Genomic DNA, 27,055 nt, shown 5'->3' with positions numbered 1-27,055 from the left:
ACGTACTCTATGTAAACTGCCTTGATCCCCAAATACCTACAGGGAGTTCCCTGGCGGTCCAGTGGTTAGGAATCTGCACTTCCACTGCAGGGGGCACAGGTTCGATCCTGGGTTGGGGAACTAAGATCCCACAAGCTTCAAAAAAAAAAAAAAAAAAAAAAAAAAAATATATATATATATATATATTTAACCAAATATTTACAGAACATTCAAGTCTTTATTATTAAGCAGAGACACTATAAGGGGCACCCAGCAGGTCACACGCATCCGCATTTGACTGCCCCACCGTGACAGCATGATGGAGTAGTTGTCAGGCCTTCAGAAGGGGCTTGAGTCCAGCCTTGCTCTGTGGCCTTGGTGAACGGCCGAACATCACAGGTTGGATAACTCAGCTGCCTGAGAAACACCGAGCCCACTGACCTGGGAAGGTGATGTTAAGAATCTGTATGCGGTGCTGGGCTCCATCTGCAGCTTGGTCAATGTTCAGTGTTGTTATCATTTTGCAGGTTAGGGAATTTGGGTCCAAATCAACAAAGTAAATTGTCAAAACTCAAGCAGTTGACAGAGATTGTTAACAGGAAACTCTTTTTAAAATTTGTACAGGAAATGTCAAACTTGGTAAATTATGTACTTAAAAAGTTGAGAGGAGATCAAGTCCAGATGGCCGATTACGCCCTTAAGTCTGCAGGTGAGTAAAGGAGTGACAAGGCCAGTATAAAAAGTCGAGGCTTCAAAAGCATCTATGTGCTCTGTGTTTCTTTATCTGGTGTTTATCTATCTGGTAACTGGAGAGGGAGGAAAAACTAACAAACCTAGACAATAAAGAGGAGAATAGAAATGGTTGTGGGTGAGTGCAGATGTGTAGGCAAAAGCACCGCAGAGAAGGTGCGCCTGCACAGGGAGGCTGGGGATGCGTCACAAGCATTATAACAGTCTATCCTCTGTATACTAAAACGACGACTAATGACTAATCTAAATGCAGTATTAGCGATTAAGTGATAGTGTCTCAAGACTGTATATAATGTTCTTAGTATCCTCCAAAAATATATTCTTAAGTGCTTAGACTGTGAATCGTTAATCTTAATATTGCCTAGAAGCCCCTGCCTGTGGCAGTGTATGACCATGTGCTCAGTGAAGCATTGGGGTGGGGGTGGGAGGGAGGAGGGGGAAAGCATGCAAGAGAAAGAGGGGGGAAATACAAAGCACACAGAGGAGCGCTAATTTTTATCAAGTGACAAAAGCCAAACTAATATTGCGGAAATAAATTTGTGTCCTGCATGGAGCAGAGAACATTTGAACCAGCATGATTATTAGTCATGTGTGTGTGTGTGTGTGCGTGTGTGTGTGTGTTGAGAGACAGAGCAAGAGGACAGACGTCTGACTTTGAATTCCCTGAAGCCTGAGAGGCATGAGCTTAAATAAGGTGGGAAGGTAACTCACAGAATGCTTTTTTTGTTTGTTTCCTTGGGCATAAATTTATTTATTTATTTTTGGCTGCATTGGGTCTTCATTGCTGTGCACAGGTTTTCTCTAGTTGCGGCGAGCGGGGTCTACTCTTCGTTGCGGTGTGCGGGCTTCTCATTGCGGTGGCTTCTCTTGTTGTGGAGCATGGGCTCTAGGTGCGTGGGCTTCAGTAGTTGTGGCACATGGGCTCAGTAGTTGTGGTTAACGGGCTCTAGAGCTCAGGCTCAGTTGTTATGGTGCATGAGCTTAGTTGCTCCGTGGCATGTGGGATCCTCCTGGACCAGGGCTCGAACCTGTGGCCCCTGTGTTGGCAGGCGGATTCTTAACCACTGCACCACCAGGGAAGTCCGAGTCTTAGCATTCTGATACAGCCTTTTGATGCCTTCTTCCTATTCTGTTAAATATACTTGCAATTCCATTTGGAAAAACCATAATGACAAAGGTCCGTAGATACCCTGTGTAAAACAAGGAATGGCAGAAAATGTTATGGCTTCTGAATAAATGTTAGCATGATGCACAGCCAGCTTCTGGTTAGGATGAGATGGAGAAAAGCCCAGGGTAGCCTTTCTTCCCTGCTGATGACATACAACTAAAAGAGTTGGACAAAATATAAAAAGCAGCTACCTGAGTATGATGAAAAGTAAACAAAAGAAGGCAGATTGTGGAGGGAAGTAAAAGACTGGAAATGTGGCCCATGCGGGGGTGAGTTTACTGTTTTTCTTTTCTCTCAAAGCTTGAGCTGAGGCTTGAGCTGCAGTGACAGAGCCGCAAGGTGGTGACAGTGCAGTGGGTGACTAAAATTATGAGAGAAACTCCACCGTTCTAGAAAGAACCAGAACAAAATAGTCCTGTTGGCCAGAGAGTGTAGGAGGAAGGCTTGAGAAGGCCGGACAGGAGAGCAGACGCCCTGACCTCATGTGTGTGGCCTGCTGCCAGCTTGCCTCATTGCTTCTCTTTCACGGAGATGGACCCACGGCAGCACAGCAGCGGCTCTGAGATTTTGACAAAGATTTAGCCACAGCTCGGGTCTTAGACTGTCCACTGAGGGGCACATGGGCAGAACATGCCTATTGTAAAGGCTCTGAAAATGGAACTGAGATTGTTACCACCTCCCATAGAAAAGGAGGGGCATTTATGGTCTGAACATTTCTGGTTGATTGTGTGATGAAACAAACAAAAGCACCCAGAGTCTCACAATATAATATTCAGTATGTCTAGGATACAGTTCAAAATTAGTCGACATACCAAGACCTAGGCAAATGTGACCAATTTGCAAGGGGAAGGAGAACCAGCAGATGCCAACCCACTCCATCAGGACACAGATGTTGGATTATCACACAGAGACTCTGAAGGCAGGTAGTGTAACTAGGCTTCACGTGGTAAAGGTAAGTACAGCTAAAATGAATGAAAAGATATGATCTCTCAGCCAAGACAGAGAAACTATAGAAAATAACCAGATGAAAATTTGAGAAATGAAAATACAACACCTGAAAAAAATTCATTATATGGGCTTAATAATAGGACAATGACAAGAGAAAAGAATTAGTGAAACTGAAGATCGGTAGAAATTATCCAATCTGAAGAAGTGGGAAAAAATGGAAACAATTTTGAAAAAATGAAACAGCTTCAGAAACCTATGGGACATATATGAAAAGGTCTAACGTTCTCATCCTTGTAGTCTCAGAAGCAAATAAGAGATAAATGCAGAAAAATAATTTATTTGAAGAAATAATAGCTGAAAACATCCCAAATTTTGTCAAAAAAGTAAATTTATAGAGTCAAGAAACTGAGGAAACCAGAAACAAGATAAAGTCAAGGAAAACTATATCCAGACACATCATAAATTTCACAAAACCAAAGATGAGGAAGTCTTGAAAGCAGCTAGAGGAACAAAACACACACATTAATATGGGAGAATAATGATACAAATGACTGCAGATTTCTTATCGAAAACCAAGGAGACCAGAAGAGAGGGGAACTACACTGTAAAGCACTGAAATAAAGGAAATGCCAATGCAGATCCAGTAAAAATATCCTTTAAGAATGAGGATGAGGGACTTCCCTGGTGGCGCAGTGGTTAAGACTCCATGCTCCCGATTCAGGGGGCCCAGGTTCAATCCCTGGTCAGGGAACTAGATCCCACATGCATGCTGCAACTAAGAGTTCACATGCCACAACTAAGGAGCCAGTGTGCTGCAACTAAGGAGCCCACCTGCCACAACCAAGACCCAGTGCAACCAAATTAAAAAAAAAACAAAAAGAGAATGAGGGTGAAATGAAGTCATTCTTAGATGAAGGGAAACCAAGGGACTTCTTTGTCAACAGATCTGCTAAAGGAAGTTCTTCAGGGCTAAGGGAAATGACACCAAAATGAAACTTGGAACTTCAGGAAAGAAGAAAGAACAACAGATAAGACAAATATCTATAACTATGAGACAATTTTCTTAAGTTCTTTAAAATAGGTATGACTGTTGAAAAGAAAAATTATAACATTAGCTGATGGGGTTTTAATATATGTAGATGGACAACTCTTAAGGAAAGGTCAATAGGTGAAGTTAAAGGGACCTCTTGGTAAAATATTAGCTCTAAATTGACTTTGAAAGGTTAGTTATGTGTATTAAGATTGCCAGAGCAACCACTAAAAAAAGACAAAGTATGTACAGAGGGAACACACCTCAACATAATAAAGCCATATGTGACAAACTCAGAGCTAACGTCATACTCAACAGTGAAAAGCTGAGCACTTTCCTCTAAGATCAGGATCTAGACAAAGATGCCTACTCTCACCATTTTTGTTCAATGTAGTATTGGTAGTCCCAGCCACAGCAATCAGAGAAGAAAAAGAAGTAAAAGGTATCCAAATGGGAGAAAAAGAAATAAAACTGTCGCTATTTGCAGATGACATGATACCATATACAGAGAACCATAAAGACTCTACCAAAAAACTATTACAACCAATAAATGAATTCAGTAAAGTTGCAGGATACAAAATTAATACATAAAAATCTGCTGCATTTCTATACACTAATAACAAATGATCAGAAACAGAAATAAAGAAAACAACTCCATTTACAATTGCACCAGAAAGAATAAAATGCCTAGGAATAAATTTAACTAAGAAGATGAAAGAACTATACTCTGTCCTAGTCAACACTGTACTAGAATTCCTAACAGTAAATTAAGACAAGAATCAGAGAGAGAAGGGGAGGGAAGAGTGGGGGTGGGGAGGGGAAGAGAGGGAAAGAAGAAAGAAGCAAGCAAATTGGAGAGGAAGACATAAAAAACTCTGTATTCACAGACAACATGATGATTTATGTAGAGAATCATCAAAAAATCTACTAGAACTAATAAGTGAAGTTAGTAAGTTCAACTGTATATATATAATTTTTAGATGCTAGTAATAAGAAATTGGAAAAATAAATTTTAAAAACAGTCTTATTCACAACAGCAGTGAAAAACATGAAAAACATGCTAAAAGCAAAAAAAAAAAAAAACCCAAAAAACCACTAATGAAAGAAATAACAGAAGACCTAAAAAAGTGGACAGATCTTCCAAGTTTGTGTATTAGAGGCACCATTATTGGTAAGCTGGCAATTCTTCCTAACCAGTCTATTGATTCAACACAATCCCAGTCAAAATCTCAGCATGATTGTTTGTAGAAATCTACAAGCTCTTTCTAAAATAGCCAAAACAGTTTTGAAAAGAAGAACAAATTTGGAGGACTCACACTGATTTGAAAGCTTACTATAAAGTTACAGTAATGAGAGAATGTGATGTCGATTAAATTAATGAAACATAATAAAAAGTCCAGAAATAGTCCCACACTAATTAACTTTTGACAAAGGAGAAAAAGCAAGTTGATGGTGCTGGAAGAGTTGGACATTCGTATGCAAAAATAAACCTTGGCTCACACCTTACAAAAGTTAACTCAAAATGCGTTAAATGTAAAAAGTATGATCTAAATATAAAGCTTAAAACTATAAAACTTCTAGAAGAAAAAATAAGAGAAAGTTTTTGTGACTTTGAGTTGGGAAAAGATTTCTTAGACACAATACCCAAAATGTGATCCGGAAAAAGAAAAGAATGGATAATTTGGACTTCATCTAAATTTAAAACTTCTGCTTGGAAAAAGCCATTGAAGAGAATGAAAAGACAATTCACAGGCTGGGAGACAGGATTGCAGACCAAATACTTGACAAAGGACTTATACCCACAATTTATAAACACTCAAATTTCAATGGTAAGAAAACAGCCAATCCAATAAAAAGTGAGCAAACGATTTGAAAGCCACCTCATCAAAGAAGATATATACATGTCAAAAAAGCACATGAAAAAATGCTCATCATTAGTATCCATGAGTGAAATGTAGATATACCCATTAGAACAGCAAACAAACAAAACCTGACACGTGAAATGGCGGCAGCAATGGAAAGCAAGCAGAACTCTTACACGGGGCTGGAGAGAATGTAACGGTGGTACAGCCATTTTTGGAAAACCATTTGCCAATTTCTTTCTTTCTTTTTTTTTTAAATTGAAATATAGTTGATTTACAATGTTGCATTAGTTTCAGGTATACAACACAGTCATTCAATATTTTTATAGCTTATACTCCATTTAAAGTCATTACATATAAAATATTGGTTATATTCCCAGTGCTGTGCATTATATCCTTGTATCTTATTTATTTTATACCTCGTAGTCTGCATTTCTTAATCCCCTTCCCCTATCTTGCCCCTCCCCCCAGCCCTCTCCCCTTTGGTAACCACTAGTTTGCTCTTTTGTATCAATGAGTCTGTTTCTGTTTTGTTATAGTCACTCACTCGTTTTATTATTTAGATTCCACATATAAGTGAAAACATACAATAATTGTCTTTCTCTGTCTGACTTACTTCACTAGGGTATGACATTTGACAATTTCTTATGAAGTTAAACATAACACGTATGAGCCAGCAATTCCACCTCTATGTATCAATATTTACCTAAGAGAAGTTTAAACTTATGTTCACAATAAAACCTGTCTGAGAATGTCTATAGCAACTTTATTCATTATCACCAAAACTGGAAATAGATGAAGGAATAGCTAGTTGTGATGTATCCATATGGTGGAATGTTACTCAGCAATAAGAAGGAACACATTCATTATACCTGCCAGGAAGCTCAAATGTATCAATTGTGCTAAGTGAAAGTAGCCATATTCAAAAGGCTACTACTGTGATTGACTACGAAGAGACAGCAAGAGAGAAGGTCCAGAATAGGCAAATGTAGATAGCAAGTAGGTCAGTGATTGCCTAGGGATGAGGTGGGGTTCGGGGGAGTGACCGCTGAGTGCAATAGGGTTTCTTTGGGTGCTGATTGAAAGTGTTCTAATGTTGATTGCGGTCATGGTTGTGCAACTCTGTGAATATGCTAAAAACCACTGAATTGTACACTTTAAATGAGTAAATTGGGTAGTATGTATATCTCAATAAAGCTGAATAGAAACTTAAAAAATGAGAATGAGAAAAGTGAATTTGAATTACTTAAAAACCCTACCTGCCACAATTAGCGTTTTCTGAACTAGATTATGGCTGGGGTGGGGTCAGTCCTCACATCAGTATGTGGAAGTTTAATTCCCGTCCAACCAGTCAGTCCAGCAGGAAAATTCATTGACCAAGCAGACCGTATCAGCACTCAAAAACAAGGTACTCACAGGGTTGCCAGGTAAAATAAAGGATGCTCCGTGAAATTTGAGTTTCAGGTAAACAGCGAACAATTTTTTAGTATATGTCCCAGATATTGTATGGGACGTAACTGTACTAAAAGATTATTCATAGTTTATGTAAAATTAAAATTTAACTGGGAATCTTGTGTTTCTACTTGCTAAGTCCTGCATCCCTGGGTACATTCACTATTTCAAATCCTACCATCTTAGGCACTGATGATCTGATATTCACCACGTATGTGTCTTTTTAATGTTGTATTGTGACATCCAGATGGAATTTAAGGAAGTGATTTGCATTTTCTTTATTTCTTACGTATCAGATACATTTTGCTTCTAAAATGAAGTAACCTGAAGAGATAATATTTGATGAGTATATTTTATATTTCTTTGATTAAAATGGAAGCTCAATAAATCTGCAGAATGGCTGTTATGAATACAACTTGTTAGTACATTTATGACATTGCTGGTCATTCTGCCTTTGTTTTTGATTGAATTGGGCTTATTTATCACATGACTTGTTGAAATATGGGGATCCATATGTCTCCTTAGCTAATAAATACAGTACACATAATATTTCCATGTCTAAATCAATTGCTCCAGATTTCAATTTTTTATTGTAATATCAGTTCCAGAAGTTTTGTGAAACCACACAGAGTAAGAATGGTTTTCTCAAAGTGACAAAATTTCAGTGGTAGTGAAAGCTGAAAGTCATACTTTTCTTATCAGTTTCCTGGTATGAATTTTACCTTATTTGTAAGTTGCCCAGTACTAGTTTCCCAACAACATTAAAATCTAAATGGTGTTTTGAATTGTGTGATTTTTTAATTTTAAAAATTATTTTATAATTTCAGGAGCCTCTGTTCTTGAAGCTGGGACCTCAGAAAGTTACAAAAATAATAAAGCAAAACTCTACTGGCATGGGATTGGCTTCTTAAATTATGAAACGCCTCCAGATATCATTCTCCAGGTAAAAGCTAGATTTAAAATAACCTGTTTATATTTTAGGATTCTGTTCCTATCACTTATCAGGAAAAATTTTAATGTCTGAAATGGCAACACCTCTGAACTTGTCAGGGAAACTGAAACTGTACTCTTGCATTTTTACAGTCATCAAAGTACGTGAAATATTTCCTACTTATGGGCAATGAACTATGATTAATTAATTAATTAATAATTATTTATTATTCTAAGATCACTGAACTACAGTATGTACTTCTCAAATAAAACATACACATTCCATATCTTTTCTTTAAGTTGATTCTGTGGTCTTCCTTTTCCACTGAAAACTTCAGTCACTCAACAAACACTTGTTGAAGATGCATGACCCCCAAGTGCAAGTACTGTGCTATGTGCTGTTCAGGCCAACACGTTTTTATAAAGTCCAATTATAATAGGAGAAATTTCCAAGTAAGATTTTCACCATCATTTCAGTTCAATTCAAAAGGCATTAGACACAACTGACAGTACAGTTCTTCTTAACTATAACTACACACCTGAATTTATTTCCAGTTTAGAAATACCTTCAGTGGCAAATGTATAGATCTCACTCCAGAGTACAGTCTAGATCTAGAAAATGGTAGACATCATCTTTCTTCCTTACCACCAGTATAGCCAGCTTCGCTATCACCACCATTATCATCACCACTACTACCATCACCACCACCATCACCATCATCACCTGCCATCATTGTCACCACAGTGACTGCCACCATCCTCTTCATTACCACCACCAGCACTGTCTTCACCAGTGCCTTCACCACTCATACCAACTAGCTGCCTGTAGCAACTTACAGTCTAGTTAGAGCAATGAAAGAAAACATACTCACACAATAAAAGGCTCTGATTGACATCAGCACAACCAAAACTATGGGTATCATGGAAGCTTTCCTGTTTGATACATCCCACACAGTGCCTTCATATTATAGGCATAAGCAAGTTCTTTGGTCAATAGTGATTAGCTGGCCAACATTGTAGGAGTGGATTTATATAAGCAGATAAAAGATTAATGCAGTGTTTTCTTTCCAGCCGGATGTCCACCCTGGGAAGTGCTGGGCCTTTCCAGGTTCCCAGGGTCATGCCCTAATCAAGCTTGCCAGGAAGATCATACCAACTGCTGTCACCATGGAGCACATCTCAGAGAAGGTGTCTCCCTCAGGAAACATCTCCAGCGCACCCAAGGAATTTTCTGTCTATGTGAGAAGCTGTCTAAATCTTCATTCAGAAGGGGTTATAGTAGATGATTGGTTAGGAATTGGGAGCTGGGATCTCATCTGAACTGTGCAGCTAACCATTTGTATCACTGTGAGAAAATCACTTACTTCCTGGATCTCTGTTTTGTCATCTACAAAGTAAGAGGGTTGGACCAGATGATTACTATTACTTAATTCTATTGTTTACTTTTATCAAAGTTATACGAGTGTAATTTAAAAAGAAACATTTCCATGTTTATAAGGAAACATGATTTTCCCTTGTCCCACTTCTCCCACCCCAATTTTTACTCTCTGGAAGCTTCCACTTGCAACAGTCTTAGATGCTTATGTCATTACTGACTTCATGTTTGTTTTTACTGTTATTGCTTGATTTTTCAGTTTTGATTATTATCTACTGACTTCCTCTAATGGAAAATGGAGATTAGTTCTCTTCCATGCCTCTCCCATTCTCCCAAAATGTTTATGTCTTAACTTAAAAAAAAACCAAACAGGTTTATTGAGGTATAATTCACACTCTGGTGATTCAGTCATGTAAAGTGTACACTTAGTACACAACTTAGAGTTGTGTAACTATCAACATGATCAATTTTAGAATATTTTTACTATTCTCCAAAGAAAGCCTGCACCCCTTAGCTGTCACTTCCCATCCCCCACCTCACTCCCCCAGCTGCGGACAACCACTAATCTACTTTGTACCTGTAGCTTTCCCTATTTTGGATATTTTGCATAAAATGGAATCATATAATACGTGGTCTTTTGTTTTTTTTTAATTAATTAATTAATTTTTGGCTGCTTTTGGTCTCCGTTGCTGTGCACAGGCTTTCTCTAGTTGCAGCGAGTGGTGGCTTCTCTTTGTTGCAGACCGTGGGCTCTAGGCACACAGACCTCAGTAGTTGTGGCTTGCGGGCTCTAGAGTGCAGCCTCAGTAGTTGTGGCGCACAGGCCCAGTTGCTCCGTGGCATGTGGGGTCTTCCCAGACCAGGGCTCGAACCTGTGTCCCCTGCACTGGCAGGCAGATTCCTAACCACTGCGCCACCAGGGAAGTACTGGTCTTTTGTGAATGGCTTTTTTCACTCAGCATGTTTCCAAGGTTCATGTATGTTATAATGTGTCAGTACTTCATATTTTTAATTGCTGGATAATATTTTCTTATATGGATTGACCCCTTTTATTGATCCGTTCATCAGTTGCTGGACATTTGAATGGTTCCCACCCATTTGACTATTATGAATAAATCTGCTGTGAGGAGCTGTGTACAAGGTTTTCTGTGGACCTCAGGCTTCATTTATCTTGGGTTTGTGCCACAGAGCGGAATTGCTAGATCACATGATGAATCCGTGTTTCATGTGTGAGACACTGCCAGACGGCTTATCTCAGTTTCAATCCATAGCCAACATTTTCACTGTGACTCTGTGAACAATATTGTTTTAGTTGAGTCATACAATGCACTGGAATACTATTTTCTTTACATGAAAATTTTGATGTTCTTGAGGATAATTGCCTCATTTTAATTTAATTTGCTTAGTTATCTATATTTCTATCATGAAAACATTTCCAACCTCTTCTTCAGATGTGTAAATATCCTCCCATTCTGCCCATTCATGTCAGATACTTTATAAATAATTTCTTTTTTATTTTTTAAAGATATCCTCTGGAGCACTGCTCATCTGCTCCAACCTGGTTGCTGGCCAGGCCTAATGCACAATTGTTGTCAGGGGGTTTCATGTCCACATCCTGGGGATTTGACTTATCTAATCTATTTTTTTTAACATCTTTATTGGAGTATAATTGCTTTACAATGGTGTGTTAGTTTCTGCTTTATAACAAAGTGAATCAGTTATACATATACCTATGTCCCCATATCTCTTCCCGCTTGCGTCTACCTCCCTCCCACCCTCCCTATCCCACCCCTCTAGGTGGTCGCAAAGCACGGAGCTGATCTCTCTGTGCTATGAGACTGCTTCCCACTAGCTATCTATTTTACCTTTGGTAGTGTATATGTGTCCATGCCACTCTCTCACTTTGCCCCAACTTCCCCTTCCCTCTCCCCATATCCTCAAGTCCATTATCTAGGAGGTCTGTGTCTTTATTCCTGTCTTGCCCCTAGGTTCTTCATGACCATTTAAAAAAACTTTTTTTAGATTCCATATATATGTGTTAGCATAAGATATTTGTTTTTCTCTTTCTGACTTACTTCACTCTGTATGACAGACTCTAGGTCCACCCACCTCACTACAAATAACTCAATTTCATTTATTTTTATGGCTGAGTAATATTCCATTGTATATATGTGCCACATCTTTATCCATTCATCTGCAGATGGACACTTAGGTTGCTTCCATGTCCTGGCTATTGTAAATAGAGCTGCAATGAACATTGTGGTACATGACTCTTTTTGAATTATGTTTTTCTCAGGGTATATGCCCACTAATGGGATTGCTGGGTCATATGGTAGTTCTATTTTTAGTTTTTTAAGGAACCTCCATACTGTTCTCCATAGTGGCTGTATCAATTTACATTCCCACCAACAGTGCAAGAGGGTTCCCTTTTCTCCACACCCTCTCCAGCATTTATTGTTTGTAGATTTTTTGATGATGGACATTCTGACTGGTGTGAGGTGATACCTCATTGTAGTTTTGTCTAATCTACTTTTTAAAAAATCTTTTCTACCTTATTTTTCTTCTTTGTTTTCTGTTCCACCTTCTGGAATATTTTATCAATTTATATTTTAAACCCTATGCTAAATTTTTCATTTCTGCTGTCATGATTATTCTAAGACTCTTTTTCTATAAATACTCCTTTTTCTAGAGTGTATATGTTTTCCTATATTACTGGATGCAATTACAGTTTTGTTCCATGTTTTTAGCTCCCTCACATCTTTACTCCCAAGTACCCCCTTTCCTATTTGTTAACAGGGGCTCCATGTTTCTTGTTAGTTGCTTTCCACATGTGTCTGGTGGCTGGCTTTTGCTGCACACATGAGAGTCAAGTCAACAGTGAGCTTCACAGCTAGATGGTCTGGTTGGAGACTGCAGAGTGTGGTATCCAGAAGTTTGACCCCAGGAATCCTGCAACCTTGTGCCCAGGGGGTTTCAGCTTGGCCAATGTGCTGGGTGTGGAGGTGCACAGCCCACCATTCATGCAGAGGTTATACCTCCACCTCTTAGTTTTGCAGGGTGCTCCTGAGGTCAACTTTCGTAGAGCTGGGGGGAAAAAGATAATCCTTTTCTGGACAAGGGCAGGGGTGATGACCAGGGTATAACTGCTTCTTAAAAAGACAGTTAGCCCACTCTCAGATGTGGGGACCCCTCAACCTCATGCTGGGCCCCATTGCACGGCCCCAGCTCTGGCCCTTTCTGGGCCCTTGCAGTAAACATCAGCACCAGCATGCTGTTGGTTCCCCCTACAGCCAGGGTAGCGTGGGTTTTTTCCAGGCCACTGTACCAGTCACCATTTGGCCATCTCCAGATGTTTTTCTCTCAGTGTCTGCTCCCATGTTTTCCTCAGAGGTTTATGCCTTACTTCAATCCCTTCGTGTTCCTATCCAAAGGAGGGCTCAGAGTTAAACAAGGGTGCTCAGCCTGCCTTGTGTGTCATTCAAACCATTAAATGCCATGGTCCTGGAGTTATAAAACACAGAGACTACTCTCCTTTGATGCAAGCCTGATGCCATCCACAGTCAGTGTCTGCAGACACCTATGGTTGAGCTATGTTGGATTTGAGCAGATCAAACCCTGTCTCACAAAAGTGTGCACAGTTGCTCATTATGGAGGGATTTTATGGATGAATACTTCAGGCAAGAATCCTTTAGTAAGAAAAATTACTTCTCATTGTTTTTCTCTAATATTAGTGAATTTATGAACCAAGTGAAATTAAAATAGAATGATAAAGAAGGTGGAAATAAAAGTAGCATGCCTCTAAACAGGCTACAGGAAATATATGAGACTTTATATATATATATAAAATGTGAAATATGTATATTGATATGTCAATATATAGATGAATGTGTATATTATATATAATATATATAATTGAATATATTATATATAATTGAATATAATATATATTAGAAATAATTGAATATATAATATATATTATATAAAATTGTGAGTGCATTATTTAGTCATGATGTATCCAATTCTTTTAATAAATTAATTTATAAATAGTTTAAATGTTGATATTATGATTTTCATTATATTGAATAAAATGACTGAACTCATGAAATCTTTATTTTGTTGTGTTACTATGATTCAAGGAACCTAACAATAAACTTTAGATTTACAGGGTAAATTAACTTCCACCAGTGTGCTCTCCTCTCAAAAATCTTCAATTTTAAAGGGTAGAGAGAAGCAAGAAGAGCTACAATCCTGCAGCCTATGGAACAAAAACCACATTCACAGAGAAATAGACAAGATGAAAAGGCAGAAGGCTATGTAACAGATGAAGGAACAAGATAAAACCCCAGAAAAACAATTTAATGAAGTGGAGATAGGCAACCTTCCAGAAAAAGAATTCAGAATAATGATAGTGAAGATGATCCAGGACCTCAGAAAAAGAATGGAGGCAAAGATCGTGAAGACTCAAGAAATGTTTAACAAAGACCTAGAAGAATTAAAGAACAAAGAAACAGAGATGAACAATAAAATAACTGAAATGAAAACTACACTAGAAGGAATCAATAGCAGAATAACTGAGGCAGAAGAATGGATAAGTGACCTGGAAGGCAGAATGGTGGAATTCACTGCTGTGGAACAGAATAAAGAAAAAAGAATGAAAATAAATGAAGACAGCCTAAGAGACCTCTGGGACAACATTAAACACAACAACATTTGCATTATAGGGGTCGCAGAAGGAGAAGAGAGCAAGAAAGGACCAGAGAAAATATTTGAAGAGATTATAACCAAAAACTTCCCTAACATAGGAAAGGAAATAGCCACCCAAGTCCAGGAAGCGCAGTGAGCCCCATACAGGATAAACCCAAGGAGAAACACGCCGAGACACATAGTAATCAAACTGGCAAAAAATAAAGACAAAGAAAAATTATTGAAAGCAGCAAGGGAAACATGACAAATAACACACAAGCGAACTCCCATAAGGTTAACAGCTGATTTCTCAGCAGAAACTCTACAAGCCAGAAGGGAGTGGCATGATATACTTAAAGTGATGAAAGGGAAGAACTTACAACCAAGAGTACTCTACCTGGCAAGGATCTCATTCAGATTCCATGGAGAAATCAAAAGCTTTACAGACAAGCAAAAACTAAGAGAATTCAGCACCACCAAACCAGCTCTACAACAAATGCTAAAGGAACTTCTCTAAGTGGGAAACACAAGAGAAGAAAAGGACCTACAAAAACAAACGCAAAACAATTAAGAAAATGGTCAAAGGAACATACATATCGATAATTACCTTAAACATGAATGGATTAAATGCTCCAACCAAGAGACACAGGCTTGCTGAATGGATACAGAAACAAGACCCATATATATGCTGTCTACAAGAGACCCACTTCAGACCTAGGGATACATACAGACTGAAAGAGAGTGGATGGAAAAAGATATTCCATGCAAATGGAAATCAAAAGAAAGCTGGAGTAGCAATACTCATATCAGATAAAATAGCCTTTAAAATAAAGAATGTTACAAGAGACAAGGAAGGACACTACACAATGATCAAGGTATCAATCCAAGAAGAAGATATGACAATTAAAAATATGTATGCAGCCAACATAGGAGCACCTCAATACATAAGGCACTGCTAACAGCTATAAAAGAGGAAATCAACAGTAACACAATAATAGTGGGGGACTTTAACACCTCACTTACACCAATGGACAGATCATCCAAAATGAAAATAAGTAAGGAAACAGAAGCTTTAAATGACACAATAGACCAGATAGATTTAATTTATATTTATAGGACATTCCATCTGAAAACAGCAGATTACACTTTCTTCTCAAGTGTGTACAAAACAGTCTCCAGGATAGATCACATCTTGGGTCACAAATCAAGCCTCAGTAAATTTAAGAAAATTGAAGTCATATCAAGCATCTTTTCTGTCCACAATGCTATGAGATTAGAAATGAATTACAGGGAAAAAAATGTAAAAAACACAAACAGGGCTTCCCTGGTAGTGCAGTGGTTGAGAGTCCACCTGCTGATGCAGGGGACACGAGTTCGTGCCCCGGTCTGGAAAGATCCCACATGCCACAGAGCAGCTGGGCCCGTGAGCCATGGCCACCGAGCCTGCATGTCCGGAGCCTGTGCTCCACAACGGGAGAGGCCACCGCAGTGAGAGGCCCGCATACCACAAAAACAAAAAACAACAACAACAAAAAAAACCCACAAACACATGGAGGCTAAACAATACATTACTAAATAACCAAGAGATCACTGAAGAAATCAAAGAGGAAATCAAAAAATACCTAGAGACAAATGACAATGAAAACATGATGATCCAAAACCTATGGGATGCAGCAAAAACCTTTCTAAGAGGGAAGTTTATAGCTATACAAGCTGATCTCAAGAAACAAAAAAAATCTCAAATAAACAATCTAACCTTACACCTAGAGGAACTAGAGAAAGGAGAACAAACAAAATTCAAAGTTAGCAGAAGGAAATAAATCATAAAGATCAGAGCAGAAATAAATGAAATAGAAACAAAGAAAACAATAGCAAAGATCAATAAAACTAAAAGCTGGTTCTTTGAGAAGATAAGCAAAATTGATAAACCATTAGCCAGACTCATCAAGAAAAAGAGGGAGGAGACTCAAATCAATAAAATTAGAAATGAAAAAGGAGAAGTTACAACAGACACCACAGAAATACAAAGCATTCTAAGAGACTACTACAAGCAACTCTATGCCAATAAAATGGACAACCTGGAAGAAATGGACAAATTCTTAGAAAGGTATAACCTTCCAAGACTGAACCAGGAAGAAATAGAAAATATGAACAGACCAATCACAAGTAATGAAATTGAAACTGTGATTAAAAATCTTCCAACAAACCAAAGTCCAGAATCAGATGGCTACACAGGTGAATTCTGTCAAACATTTAGAGAAGAGCTAACACCCATCCTTCTCAAACTCTTCCAAAAAACTGCAGAGGAAGGAACACTCCCAAACTCATTCTATGAGGCCACCATCACCCTGATACCAAAACCAGACAAAGATACTACAAAAAAAGAAAATTACAGACCAATATCACTGATGAATATATATGCAAAAATCCTCAACAAAATACAAGCAAACAGAATCCAACCACACATTAAAAAGAGCATACACCATGATCAAGTGGAATTTATCCCAGAGATGCAAGGATTCTTCAATATATGCAATCAATGTGATACACCGTATTAACAAACTGAAGAATAAAAACCATATGATCATGTCAATAGATGCAGAAAAAGCTTTTGACAAATTCAACAACCATTTATAAAAAAAAACTCTCCAGAAAGTGGGCATAGAGGGAAGGTACTTCAAAATAATAAAGGCCATATATGACAAACCCACAGCAAACGTCATTCTCAATGGTGAAAAACTGAAAGCATTTCATCTAAGATCAGGAACAAGGCAAGGATGTCCCCTCTCACCAATATTATTCAACATAGTTTTGGTAGTCCTAGACACAGCAATCAGAGAAGAAAAAGAAATAAAAGGAATACAATTTGGAAAAGAAGAAGTAAAACTGTCACTGTTTGCAGATGACATGATACCATACATAGAGAATCCTAAAGATGCCAACAGAAAACTACTAGAGCTAATCAATGAATTCGGCATTGCTGCAGGATACAAAATTAATGCACAGAAATCTCTTGCAGTTCTATATACTAATGATGAAAAATCTGAAAGAGAAATTAAGGACTCTCCAATTTAACATTGCAACAAAAAGAAAAAAATACCTAGGAATAAACCTACCTAAGGAGACAAAAGACCTGTATGCAGAAAACTATAAGACACTGATGAAAGAAATTAAAGATGATACCAAGAGATGGAGAGATATACCATGTTCTTGGGTTGGAAGAATCAATACTGTGAAAATGACTGTACTACAGAAAGCAATCTGCAGATTCAATGCAATCCCTATCAAATTACCAATGGCATTTTTTTACAGAACTGGAACAAAATGTCTTAAAATTTGTATGGAGACACAAAAGACCCTGAATAGCCAAAGCGGTCTTAAGGGACAAAAATGGAGCTGGAGGAATCAGGCTCCCTGACTTCAGACTATACTACAAAGCTACAGTAATCAAGACAATATGGTACTGGTACAAAAACAGAAATATAGATCAATGGAACAGGACAGAAAGCCCAGAGATAAACCCACGTACCTATGGTCAACTAATCTATGACAAAGGAGGCAAGGATATACAATGTAGAAAAGACAGTCTTTCCAATAAGTGGTGCTGGGAAAACTGGACAGCTACATGTAAAAGAATGAAATTAGAACACTCCCTAACACCATACACAAAAATAAACTCAAAATGGATTAGATACCTAAATGTAAGACTGGACACCATAAAACTCTTAGAGTAGGAAGAACACTCTTTGAGGTAAATCACAGCAAGATATTTTTTGATCCACCTCCTAGAGTAATGGGAATAAAAACCGAAATAAACAAATGGGACCTAATGAAACTTCAAAGCTTTTGCATAGCAAAGGAAACCATAAACAAGACGAAAAGACAACCCTCAGAATGGGAGAAAATATTTGCAAATGAATCATCGGACAAAGGATTAATCTCCAAAATATATAGACAGGTCATATGGCTCAATATTAAAAAAATAAACAACCCAATCCAAAAATGGGCAGAGGACCTAAATAGACATTTCTCCAAAGAAGACATACAGATGGCCAAGAAGCACATGAAAAGCCGCTCATCACTAATTATTAGAGAAATGCAAATCAAAACTACAATGAGGTATCACCTCACACCAGTTAGAATGGGCAGCATCAGAAAATCTAGAAGCAACAGGTGCTGGAGAGGGTGCGAAGAAACAGCAACCCTCTTGCACTGTTGGTGGGAATGTAAATTGATACAGCCACTATGGAGAACAGTACGGAGGTTCCTTAAAGAATTAAAAATAGAATTACCATATGTCCCAGCAATCCCACTACTGTGCATATAACCTGAGAAAACCATAATTCAAAAAGACACATGCACCCCAATGTTCATTGCAGCACTATTTACAATAGCCAGGTCATGGAGTCAACCTAAATGCCCATCAACAGACGAATGGATAAAGAAGTGTGGTACATATATACAATGGAATATTACTCAGCCATAAAAAGGAACGAAAGTGGGTCACTTGTAGAGATGTGGATGGATCTGGAGACTGTCATACAGAGTGAATTAAGTCAGAAAGAGAAAAACACATATCATAGATTAACGCATATATGTGGAACCTAGAAATGGTACAGATGAACCAGTTTGCCAAGCAGAAATTGAGACACAGAAGTAGAGGAAAAACATATGGACACCAAGGGGGGAAAGCGTCAGTGGGGTGGGGGTGGTGGTGTGATGAATTGGGCAATTGGGATTGACATGTATACACTGATGTGTATTAAATGGATGACAAATAAGAAAAAAAATATTTGATAGTGGAAAAAAATAAATAAAGGTTAGAGAAGGAAGGTCAAAAGCACAAGGGTAATTGCATACACAAATTAACAAAAGCTTACTTTTTGGATGGAGCTATTTGTGTGATCAAAGTTTGGCAAACTGGTTAAGTTTCACGCATATTGGGTCAATATGGGGACTCATTTGGTGTTATTTTATTCAAAGTATAGCAAATACATTTATGAGGCCAAAGTCAATTTTGGAATTTGCTCTGTCATCTCTCTTTCTCACCTCTTTGTTTATCTCTCTATCTGAATCTATTCGGCCCTTTGATTAGCCTGTTTCTTGCCTAAGGGCTCCCCCACCAGAGTTAAACACCTTTTGGGTTTATAGGGCAGTACTGGCAGCTAGCATAGCGCTGTGCCCCGGAGGACACCCAAAGATGTCTGGAGAATAGTTGCTACTTGAACAGACACTTGCCTCCGTTTACTGTAACTGAACACCCATTCATTACAACCTCTGTGTCTGTTGTTTTCTTTACAGGGCGTCTCGAAACAATGTGAAGGAGAAGAAATTTTCCTAGGTCAGTTTATATATAATAAAACAGGAACCACCGTTCAAACATTTGCGCTCCAGGTAATGAGACCCTTGGGAAAAGATAGGGTATCAGTGACTCCATCCCAGGGAGGGATTTGTTGGGATTGCTTGATGCAAAGTGGTGTGTGTGAGAATAATTCTGACAAAAGTATGCGATAAGCAAAGCTTGTCTGAATTTAAATTCTTAGCTCCAATCATGTACATAAGTTTTAATGCAAAAAATAGGCAAATATAAAATTTATTTCTAAGCCAAATTCGTCATCATTTGCTATCACTTATATATATATATATATATATATATTCTCTTTCTCATCCTTATCTTACTTATTAGATTCCCTTGATAAGATTAGGTGTGATGGTCACTATCATCTTCCTTCCGTAAAAGGGATGGGGATGATGATGGTACAAAATGAGATGGTTGGGGGCAGAGAGGAACTTGGAGAGAATAAATATTTAATACCAAATAATATAAGTAACACTTCTCACCCTAACTCAATGGGGAAAGAATACCAACTGGTAACTTAGAAACCCTTGAAAGTCATTAAGGCATATGAAATATATTTAATCATTTCTCATTAGTCACAGGAAGTAATGAAGAGATGCAGAAGGCATCTCAAACCATGTAAAAACAAGTGTGTTACTACACTTCTCGGCCAATGGTGAGAAAATCTAAGCTGAAAGCAGTATATGTGTCAGAAATGAACGTACTTGTAGAGTTTCACATTCAGTTGTTTACCCACATCCCTCCCTGGGGCAGCCAACAAGGAGCACCATGGAGGCTGGACAAGGCAGTGAGAGGCCTCGAAGTATAGACCACCATGTTATCTCCCTCCCCTGTATTTGCCTTTTTATGAGCTCTTTACTTACAGTAGCTCATTACATCATCCATTAGACTGGTACTTGAAAGCACTTGACTTAGAAGGAAAGACAGTGTTTTAATTTTTTATTACATCAGCATGACTCAGGGTTCTTTGAGAAGGTTTATTTTATAAGACATTAATTTCAATCTTTTCTGTATTTTCAGCATGAAGTTCCTGAATTCTTATTATGTATGAAACTTAAAATCTTTAGCAATTGGGGACACCCGAAGTATACTTGTTTATATAGATTCAGGGTTCATGGCACCCCAAGAGATGACACCTAGAAGAACTGGTGCAGAAGCCCATGACCACATGTCCAAAATATTCAAGTGATTCCCTTAGTTTACACCACACCTATAGGAATCAAAAATCAGAAGTGAGAAAGAAACCTCCAAGTGGTTCCTACCTGCCAGTAAAAAGTGAATGAATTTTACTAATAAAAAAATAAAAAAGTAAATTCAATCTCTCTGCATTACTGTGTTTTTTAAAAATTTTTAGCCACAGGGCATGTGGGATCTTAGCTCCCCAACCAGGGATCAAACCCACACCCCCTGCAGAGGAAGCTCAGAGTCTTAACCACTGGACCGCCAGGGAGGTCCCATGTTAGTGTAGCTTCTGAGGATGAATCATGTTGTTGAAGCACTGAAAAATGAGTTTGCATTTAGAAGAAGATGGTATTTTTCAACAGTCTTTCACATAATAGCATCTTTGCCTTCATTTATTATTCATCCATACCGGGAATGGATGTTTGCTGTTAAAACTGTTATTTAACACTGATCTGGATACACTGTCAGTGCAATTAGAGAAGCTAATAAAATTAGAGGTAAAAATTAGTGAGGAAGTCCGACCATGACTAATTTGCAGATGACTTGATGAATTCCTTGAAATGCAATAAATTCGATTAAAAAATACATTACAAACACAGATGGAGACAAAATTATCATATATAAATCAAAATCATTCATAAATGCAAACCACAACCAGTAAGAGGATATAATTTACAAACGCCACAACAAAGATTTAAAAAAATCAAATGAAAGAATTAAACTGTATGAAGAGCCAATGAAAGAGAAGTGGATAATGAAAAAAAGACTTCAATAAATGGAAAGACATAACTCATCTGTGGATGCAAAAACTTCACTGTCAAGAAGTCAGTTCTCTCTAAATTGATCTACAAACTCAATTTGATCTCAATTAAAAGCCAGGAAAAAAGTATGGTATTTACGAGACAATTATGGAATATTAAGGAATTGTTTTTAAAAACAATAGGTTATTATGGTATTATGATTTTGTTACAACAAAGAATTCTTATCACTTAGATTTATAATATATGTTTTAAAATTTACAAATGAAATGATATACCTGGGATATGTTTCAAAATAATATAGGAGGAAATGGGTGGGAGGATCAATGAAAAAGATTGGTCATGAAATGATCATTGCAGTCAGGTGTTGGTCCACAAGGTTTCACTTAATACTATTCTGTCTACATGTATATATGTTTGACATTTTCAGTTTTAGAAAGGTTTAAAAAGATTAAAACACATATGCATAAGAAACCAAAGGGTTGTGTTTTCAACCAAACTGACTCTAAAGTTTCCATGGAAATATAAACTTAGTGAGAAGCTAGGAAACCCCTGAAATTAAGACAATCAACAAAGGGAAATAGCTCTAAGACTGTTATACTGTGATTTACAGTAAGAAATATACATTTGTTTTTCTCCCCAGTTTATGGTGCAGAGCTCCTAAAACCCTTGGAATTTCCTGAGCATAAGAGTGATCAAGGCGTCTTTGTTGTGTCAGTGAGGTGACTTTGGGGAAGGATGGGGGCTGGTTGCCAGGAGAACCAACCACTGATTAGAGAGTTGGAAATTTCAGTCTCAACCCTCGACATCTGGGGACAGGAGAGGAGCTGGATGCTGAATCAAATGCCGAAGGCCAGTGATTAAATCAAATCAATCACGCTTATGTAAGACACCTTCATAAAAATCCAAAAGGATGGGGTTTGGAGAGCTTCCGGTTTGGTGAACCCATGGAGATTAGGGAACAATGGCCAGCTCTGAGGCAGTAGGGAAGCTTTGAGCCCCTTCATCATGCCTTGCTCTATTCATTGCTTCCATTTGGCTGTTCCCGAGTTATATCCTTTTACAATAAACCAGTGAGTAAAATGTTTCTCTTGTAACTAGTAAGTAATGTAACTAGTAATGATTCTCTTGAGTTCTGTGAGTGGCTCTGGCAAAACATTCAAATCCAAGGAGGGGATCATGGTACCCCAATTTACAGCCAGTTGATCAGAAGCACAGATGACATCTGGACTGTGACTGTCATCTGAATGGGGGGGCAGTCTTGTGGGACCTGTGGGGTCTGATGCTATCTCCAGGTAGGTAGTGTCAGACTTGAATCATAGGACACCCAGCTGGTCTTGGAGAATTTCTTGGGGTGGGGGAAAAAGCCCCACACATTGGAATTGGTGTCCCAGAATTATTAATGACATAGATATAAATAATTTAAACTGTGTGACACTGGAACATTGACAGACCAATGGAACAAACAAAAAATTCTGTTTCTGATATTCAGAAATAGATTAATATCTATGTTGGAACATAGTATATATGATAAAGATGGCATCTCAAAAGGGATGGGAAAAAACAAATGGCTTGGAACAATTATCTCCTCATTAAGAAAAGAACATTGCATCCATACTTCTCAGTTTGAAACATGATGAATTCCCAATATGGGAAAAGATTTACAGGTGTAAAAAAAACATAGAAAAAAATAAAAATATAACAAGAAAATTTGGAAAACTCCCGTATGGCATTGGATAGAGGAACACCTTTCTGAATATGACTCAGACTTCTGAATATGACACCTTTCTGAATATGACTCAGAAAAGATTTACAGGTGTAAAAAAAACATAGAAAAAAATAAAAATATAACAAGAAAACTTGGAAAACTCCCGTATGGCATTGGATAGAGGAACACCTTTCTGAATATGACTCAGACTTCAGAACACCTTTCTGAATATGACTCAGAACACCTTTCTGAATATGTCACAAAAGAAAAAAAAAAAGTTCTACTACATCAAAACGAAACACAGAGTCACCCAACAAACGTCTGTCTTCCCCCTCCTGGGTGGAGGAGCCCCCTCCTCGGAGCACGAGCCCCAAGCACTGTACCTGACACTTCTAACAGGCTCCACAGATGTCAATTTTTTAAAATTATGAAATGTATTGAAGTATTTTTCCTTTAACATCTAAAAGATGACAAGAGTCTTTGAAGAATTGTTTAAGTAAAACCCACCCTTAAACCAGTATAATTCTCGAAAGAGATTCACTCATGCCACCCCTGCAGTATGCTTTCCCTCATTTTACAGTTTTCCCATGTAAAAGAAAAAAAAAAGACAAATATTGCCCATCAGGACTGATGTAGAATCTCTGAGCTATGCCAGTATCTTTCCCCTTGGGTAATTTTTCCAACATTAACTGGTAACAATAGGACTGCAAATAGCCTTCCCCTGGGACTGCAGGGGGAAGCAGGCACCTGACAGACACTGGCAGATGCAGCTTTGGGTGACAGCTACTAAATGCATGATACTTATCTAGGTGGAGTTTACCATCTCTGCAGCTATAAAAAGGTTAGTTCCTTACTTCCAGCTCCACACCCTGACTGATGTTTTGTATGCTTCACTCATTGTATTTCCGTTTTCAAGATGAGGGCATTTCCTTGCACAATAAACAAACATAATGAATAACATCAACACTGCTCCCCGGATCTTATAATCATATACATTAGAAAACTATGTATTAGCTAGACAGACAACAATATGACTACACATTGCATTAGAAAACTCAGTACCACACAGGCTTCTAGAGAGCTCTGGTGACCTCATTCCTTGCCTTCAAAACGTTTGGAAGAAATGTAAGGAAGTAGTGTCAATATATTTAATTATCAATACTGAAATTATTGAATTATTTTTTCTAAGAAGCATGCAAAAAGTCCATTTTTATTGATTTATAATATTATCGTATGGATTATGACCTTCATAAATAAAGATGGATCCAGGATGGCATGCCTCTCTGAGAGATGGTATGGCACAGAGCAAACCACAGCAAAAAGGTCCAAAAGATTGAAGCAAGACACAGCCTCATTAGTGTAATGAAATTCAACTCAGTTCATTAAGTATGTATTGATTATCAACTAATACCTATACTTAGAGAGATATCAAAATATAAATTAGTTTACTTTGGTAAAATTGATCCAAATACATTTATAATCATTTCAAATGCTTTAAGCTTGCCAATTCTCCCTGTACCAAAGACTATTATCTAGTTTCTGGACCACCAATCTTTGCTACTCTTTCAAGAATGGGAACCAAGTAACAATAGCACTTGAGTCCTAACGACAGGCTTAGCCTGAATTATTAATTTGCCAAACCTATTTAGGAAAACTGCAAGAAAACATAAGATTCCTATTATCTTTCAAGAAAAGATCATTTCAACTTAATTTTATATTTGTTGGGTCAAAATTCCCTATATTATTTGGGCCTTTGTGCAGAATGTATACTGACGTATCTTCTTAGGAAGTTTAAAAAAAATCTTTTTTTTGGTTAATATTGCCAAAGAGCTTTAATTTTTTTCCTCTTGAACAAAACAACTCATCATCCATGGTTAGACAATTTTCCCCACAACACCCAACACCATTGATGTTGTTATGACTAAACAAATCGGGTTTTTTATTTTATGGCAAAAAAATAAGTGATTTGAAGTAAATATCAATATATTATGAAACATTGTTTACAAAGCTTACTTAGCATTTAATCATATTCATGACCTCCATAGCAACCACCTCATTTAATGATTTATCTATTTTAAAATTAACTTGTGAAGTACTAAAAAGCATGTTTTGTTACTAAAAAATTTAAATGTGACATTAATCACGTTTGGCTTGGCAAACACTTGTAACAATGTAGATTGGAGTCTACCTTGTGCTATAGTCTTAAAATAGGCAGAACTGCTTATAATTTTCGTATTTTGCATTTTTAAAAGGATCTGTTATTACTGTTTATCATATCTTGATTCTATACACCAAGATAAAAACAAGGTTGTAGGTTTCTATTTGCAAAGCACATTAAAAATAAAACATTCTTAACAGGGACAATCTTGTCTCTGAAAAACCAAGTTGGAGACAATTGTTCTATTTCTCATTTTGTTTTTCAAAATTCTACCACATTATTTATATCATTTGTGCTGTGAGATTTTTTAAAATTAATTAATTAATTTGTGGCTGTGTTGGGTCTTTCTTGCTGCATGGGGGCTTCTCACTGTGGTGGCTTCTCTTGTTGCGGAGCACCAGCTCTAGGTGTGGGGGCTTCAGTAGTTGTGGCACGCGGGCTCAGTAGTTGCAGCGCAATGGGCTCCAGGTGCGTGGGCTCAGTAGTTGTGGCTCGCAGGCTCTAGAGCGCAGGCTCAGTAGTTGTGATGCACAGGCTTAGTTGCCCTATGGCATGTGGGATCTTCCCGGACTAGGGCTCGAACCCATGGCCCCTGCATTGGCAGGCGGATTCTTAACCACTGCGCCACCAGGAAAGCCCCTCTGCTGTGCGATTTTTTTAACAGGCTCTAGTGAAGTTCATCTTGAGATAAGACTACAAAATTACCACTTAACATCAGTGTTCTTTAAACATCCTGCGTTTTGCACAGTTTAAAAGTTTAAATTTGAAACAATTTCACAGCATCATCCAACGTGGTCCCGCACCGCTGGGGTACTAGTGCGAACGTCTGAGCCGAGGGAGGTTCTAAAACCCCCCTACCCTAGAGAGGTGTGTATTTAAGCGGTAACTCTACTCAATATTTTATAAACAAGGGATTGATTTTATTTCTCATGTTGTAAAAAAGAATTGGAAATAGGGATCACGGAGGTCAAACTTCAAATCGTCAGGACCACTTCCGGTACCTGCGGGCGGAGGACGCGTCACTTCCGGCAGAGGTCGCTTCACCCAGGGGCGCGACCCGAAAGCCCTCCTCCCCTCAGCGGCTGGCGTCAGGCTGAGCCAGGCGGAACACAGGCCAGCGGTGGCGTTTCTGGCGGGCAGCGTAAGGCTGGGGTCCCTGGAGTCGGCCGCCTACGGGCGCCCCGCACGGGCTGCGTCCCGCCATGAAGTTTCGGGCTAAGCTCGTGGATGCGGCCTGTCTGAACAACTTCACGCGTGAGTGGGGGCCGCGTCGGCCCAGGGCGGCGGGGAGGAGGGCAGAGGGGAGGGCGGGAGGCCCGGAAGGGGCAGTGCAAGCGGCCGGGGCCCCGCGAGGAGGATGGGGGCGCGCTGGGCTGGCGGGCCGCTGGAGGATGGGGCGGGCGCAGGTGCCGAGGGTTGTCCCTGCAGATTGAGTCCTATCTCGTGTCTTTTCTTAACCCGGCCGCTGGCGGCACAGACACCTTTATCTGGCGCAGACCGCCCTTCACAGCCCGGCCCCGTTGGTTCCCCCGCCCCTTGCGGCGCCTGGCCCTGCCCCGATCCCTGCAGCACCCGGCGGCCCCGAGTGGACGTGGGAGGGCTGAAGGCGGCCGGTAGGCGCCAGTTCACTTCCGAATATCGCGGTTTCCTTATTCCAGCCCTGATGGCTGGTGATGTGAACGGCGCAGGGTTGGTGGGAGGCTGGCGTGACCT

At 38.7% G+C, this 27,055-nt stretch overlaps 2 protein-coding genes across 2 annotated transcripts in view; both read left to right on the top strand.

The window, feature by feature from the left end:
* SUN3 (Sad1 and UNC84 domain containing 3) overlaps positions 1-20,808 on the top strand; it is a 40,126-nt gene extending 19,318 nt beyond the window's left edge. Inside the window, exons 6-10 of the mRNA XM_073809476.1 lie at positions 604-688; positions 8,017-8,132; positions 9,191-9,358; positions 19,479-19,571; positions 20,557-20,808. Coding sequence (XP_073665577.1) covers positions 604-688; positions 8,017-8,132; positions 9,191-9,358; positions 19,479-19,571; positions 20,557-20,676 — 582 coding nt within the window. The 3' untranslated portion in view covers positions 20,677-20,808. The remainder of the gene's footprint in view (positions 1-603; positions 689-8,016; positions 8,133-9,190; positions 9,359-19,478; positions 19,572-20,556) is intronic.
* Positions 20,809-26,383: 5,575 nt separating this feature from the next.
* Positions 26,384-27,055, top strand: part of HUS1 (HUS1 checkpoint clamp component) — a 29,811-nt gene continuing 29,139 nt past the window's right edge. Inside the window, exon 1 of the mRNA XM_019939623.3 lies at positions 26,384-26,596. Coding sequence (XP_019795182.1) covers positions 26,545-26,596 — 52 coding nt within the window. The 5' untranslated portion in view covers positions 26,384-26,544. The remainder of the gene's footprint in view (positions 26,597-27,055) is intronic.

The sequence above is a fragment of the Tursiops truncatus genome, chromosome 9 (assembly GCF_011762595.2).
Source record: "Tursiops truncatus isolate mTurTru1 chromosome 9, mTurTru1.mat.Y, whole genome shotgun sequence".
Classification (NCBI taxonomy): domain Eukaryota; kingdom Metazoa; phylum Chordata; class Mammalia; order Artiodactyla; family Delphinidae; genus Tursiops; species Tursiops truncatus.
This window is presented reverse-complemented; position numbering and strand designations above follow the sequence as displayed.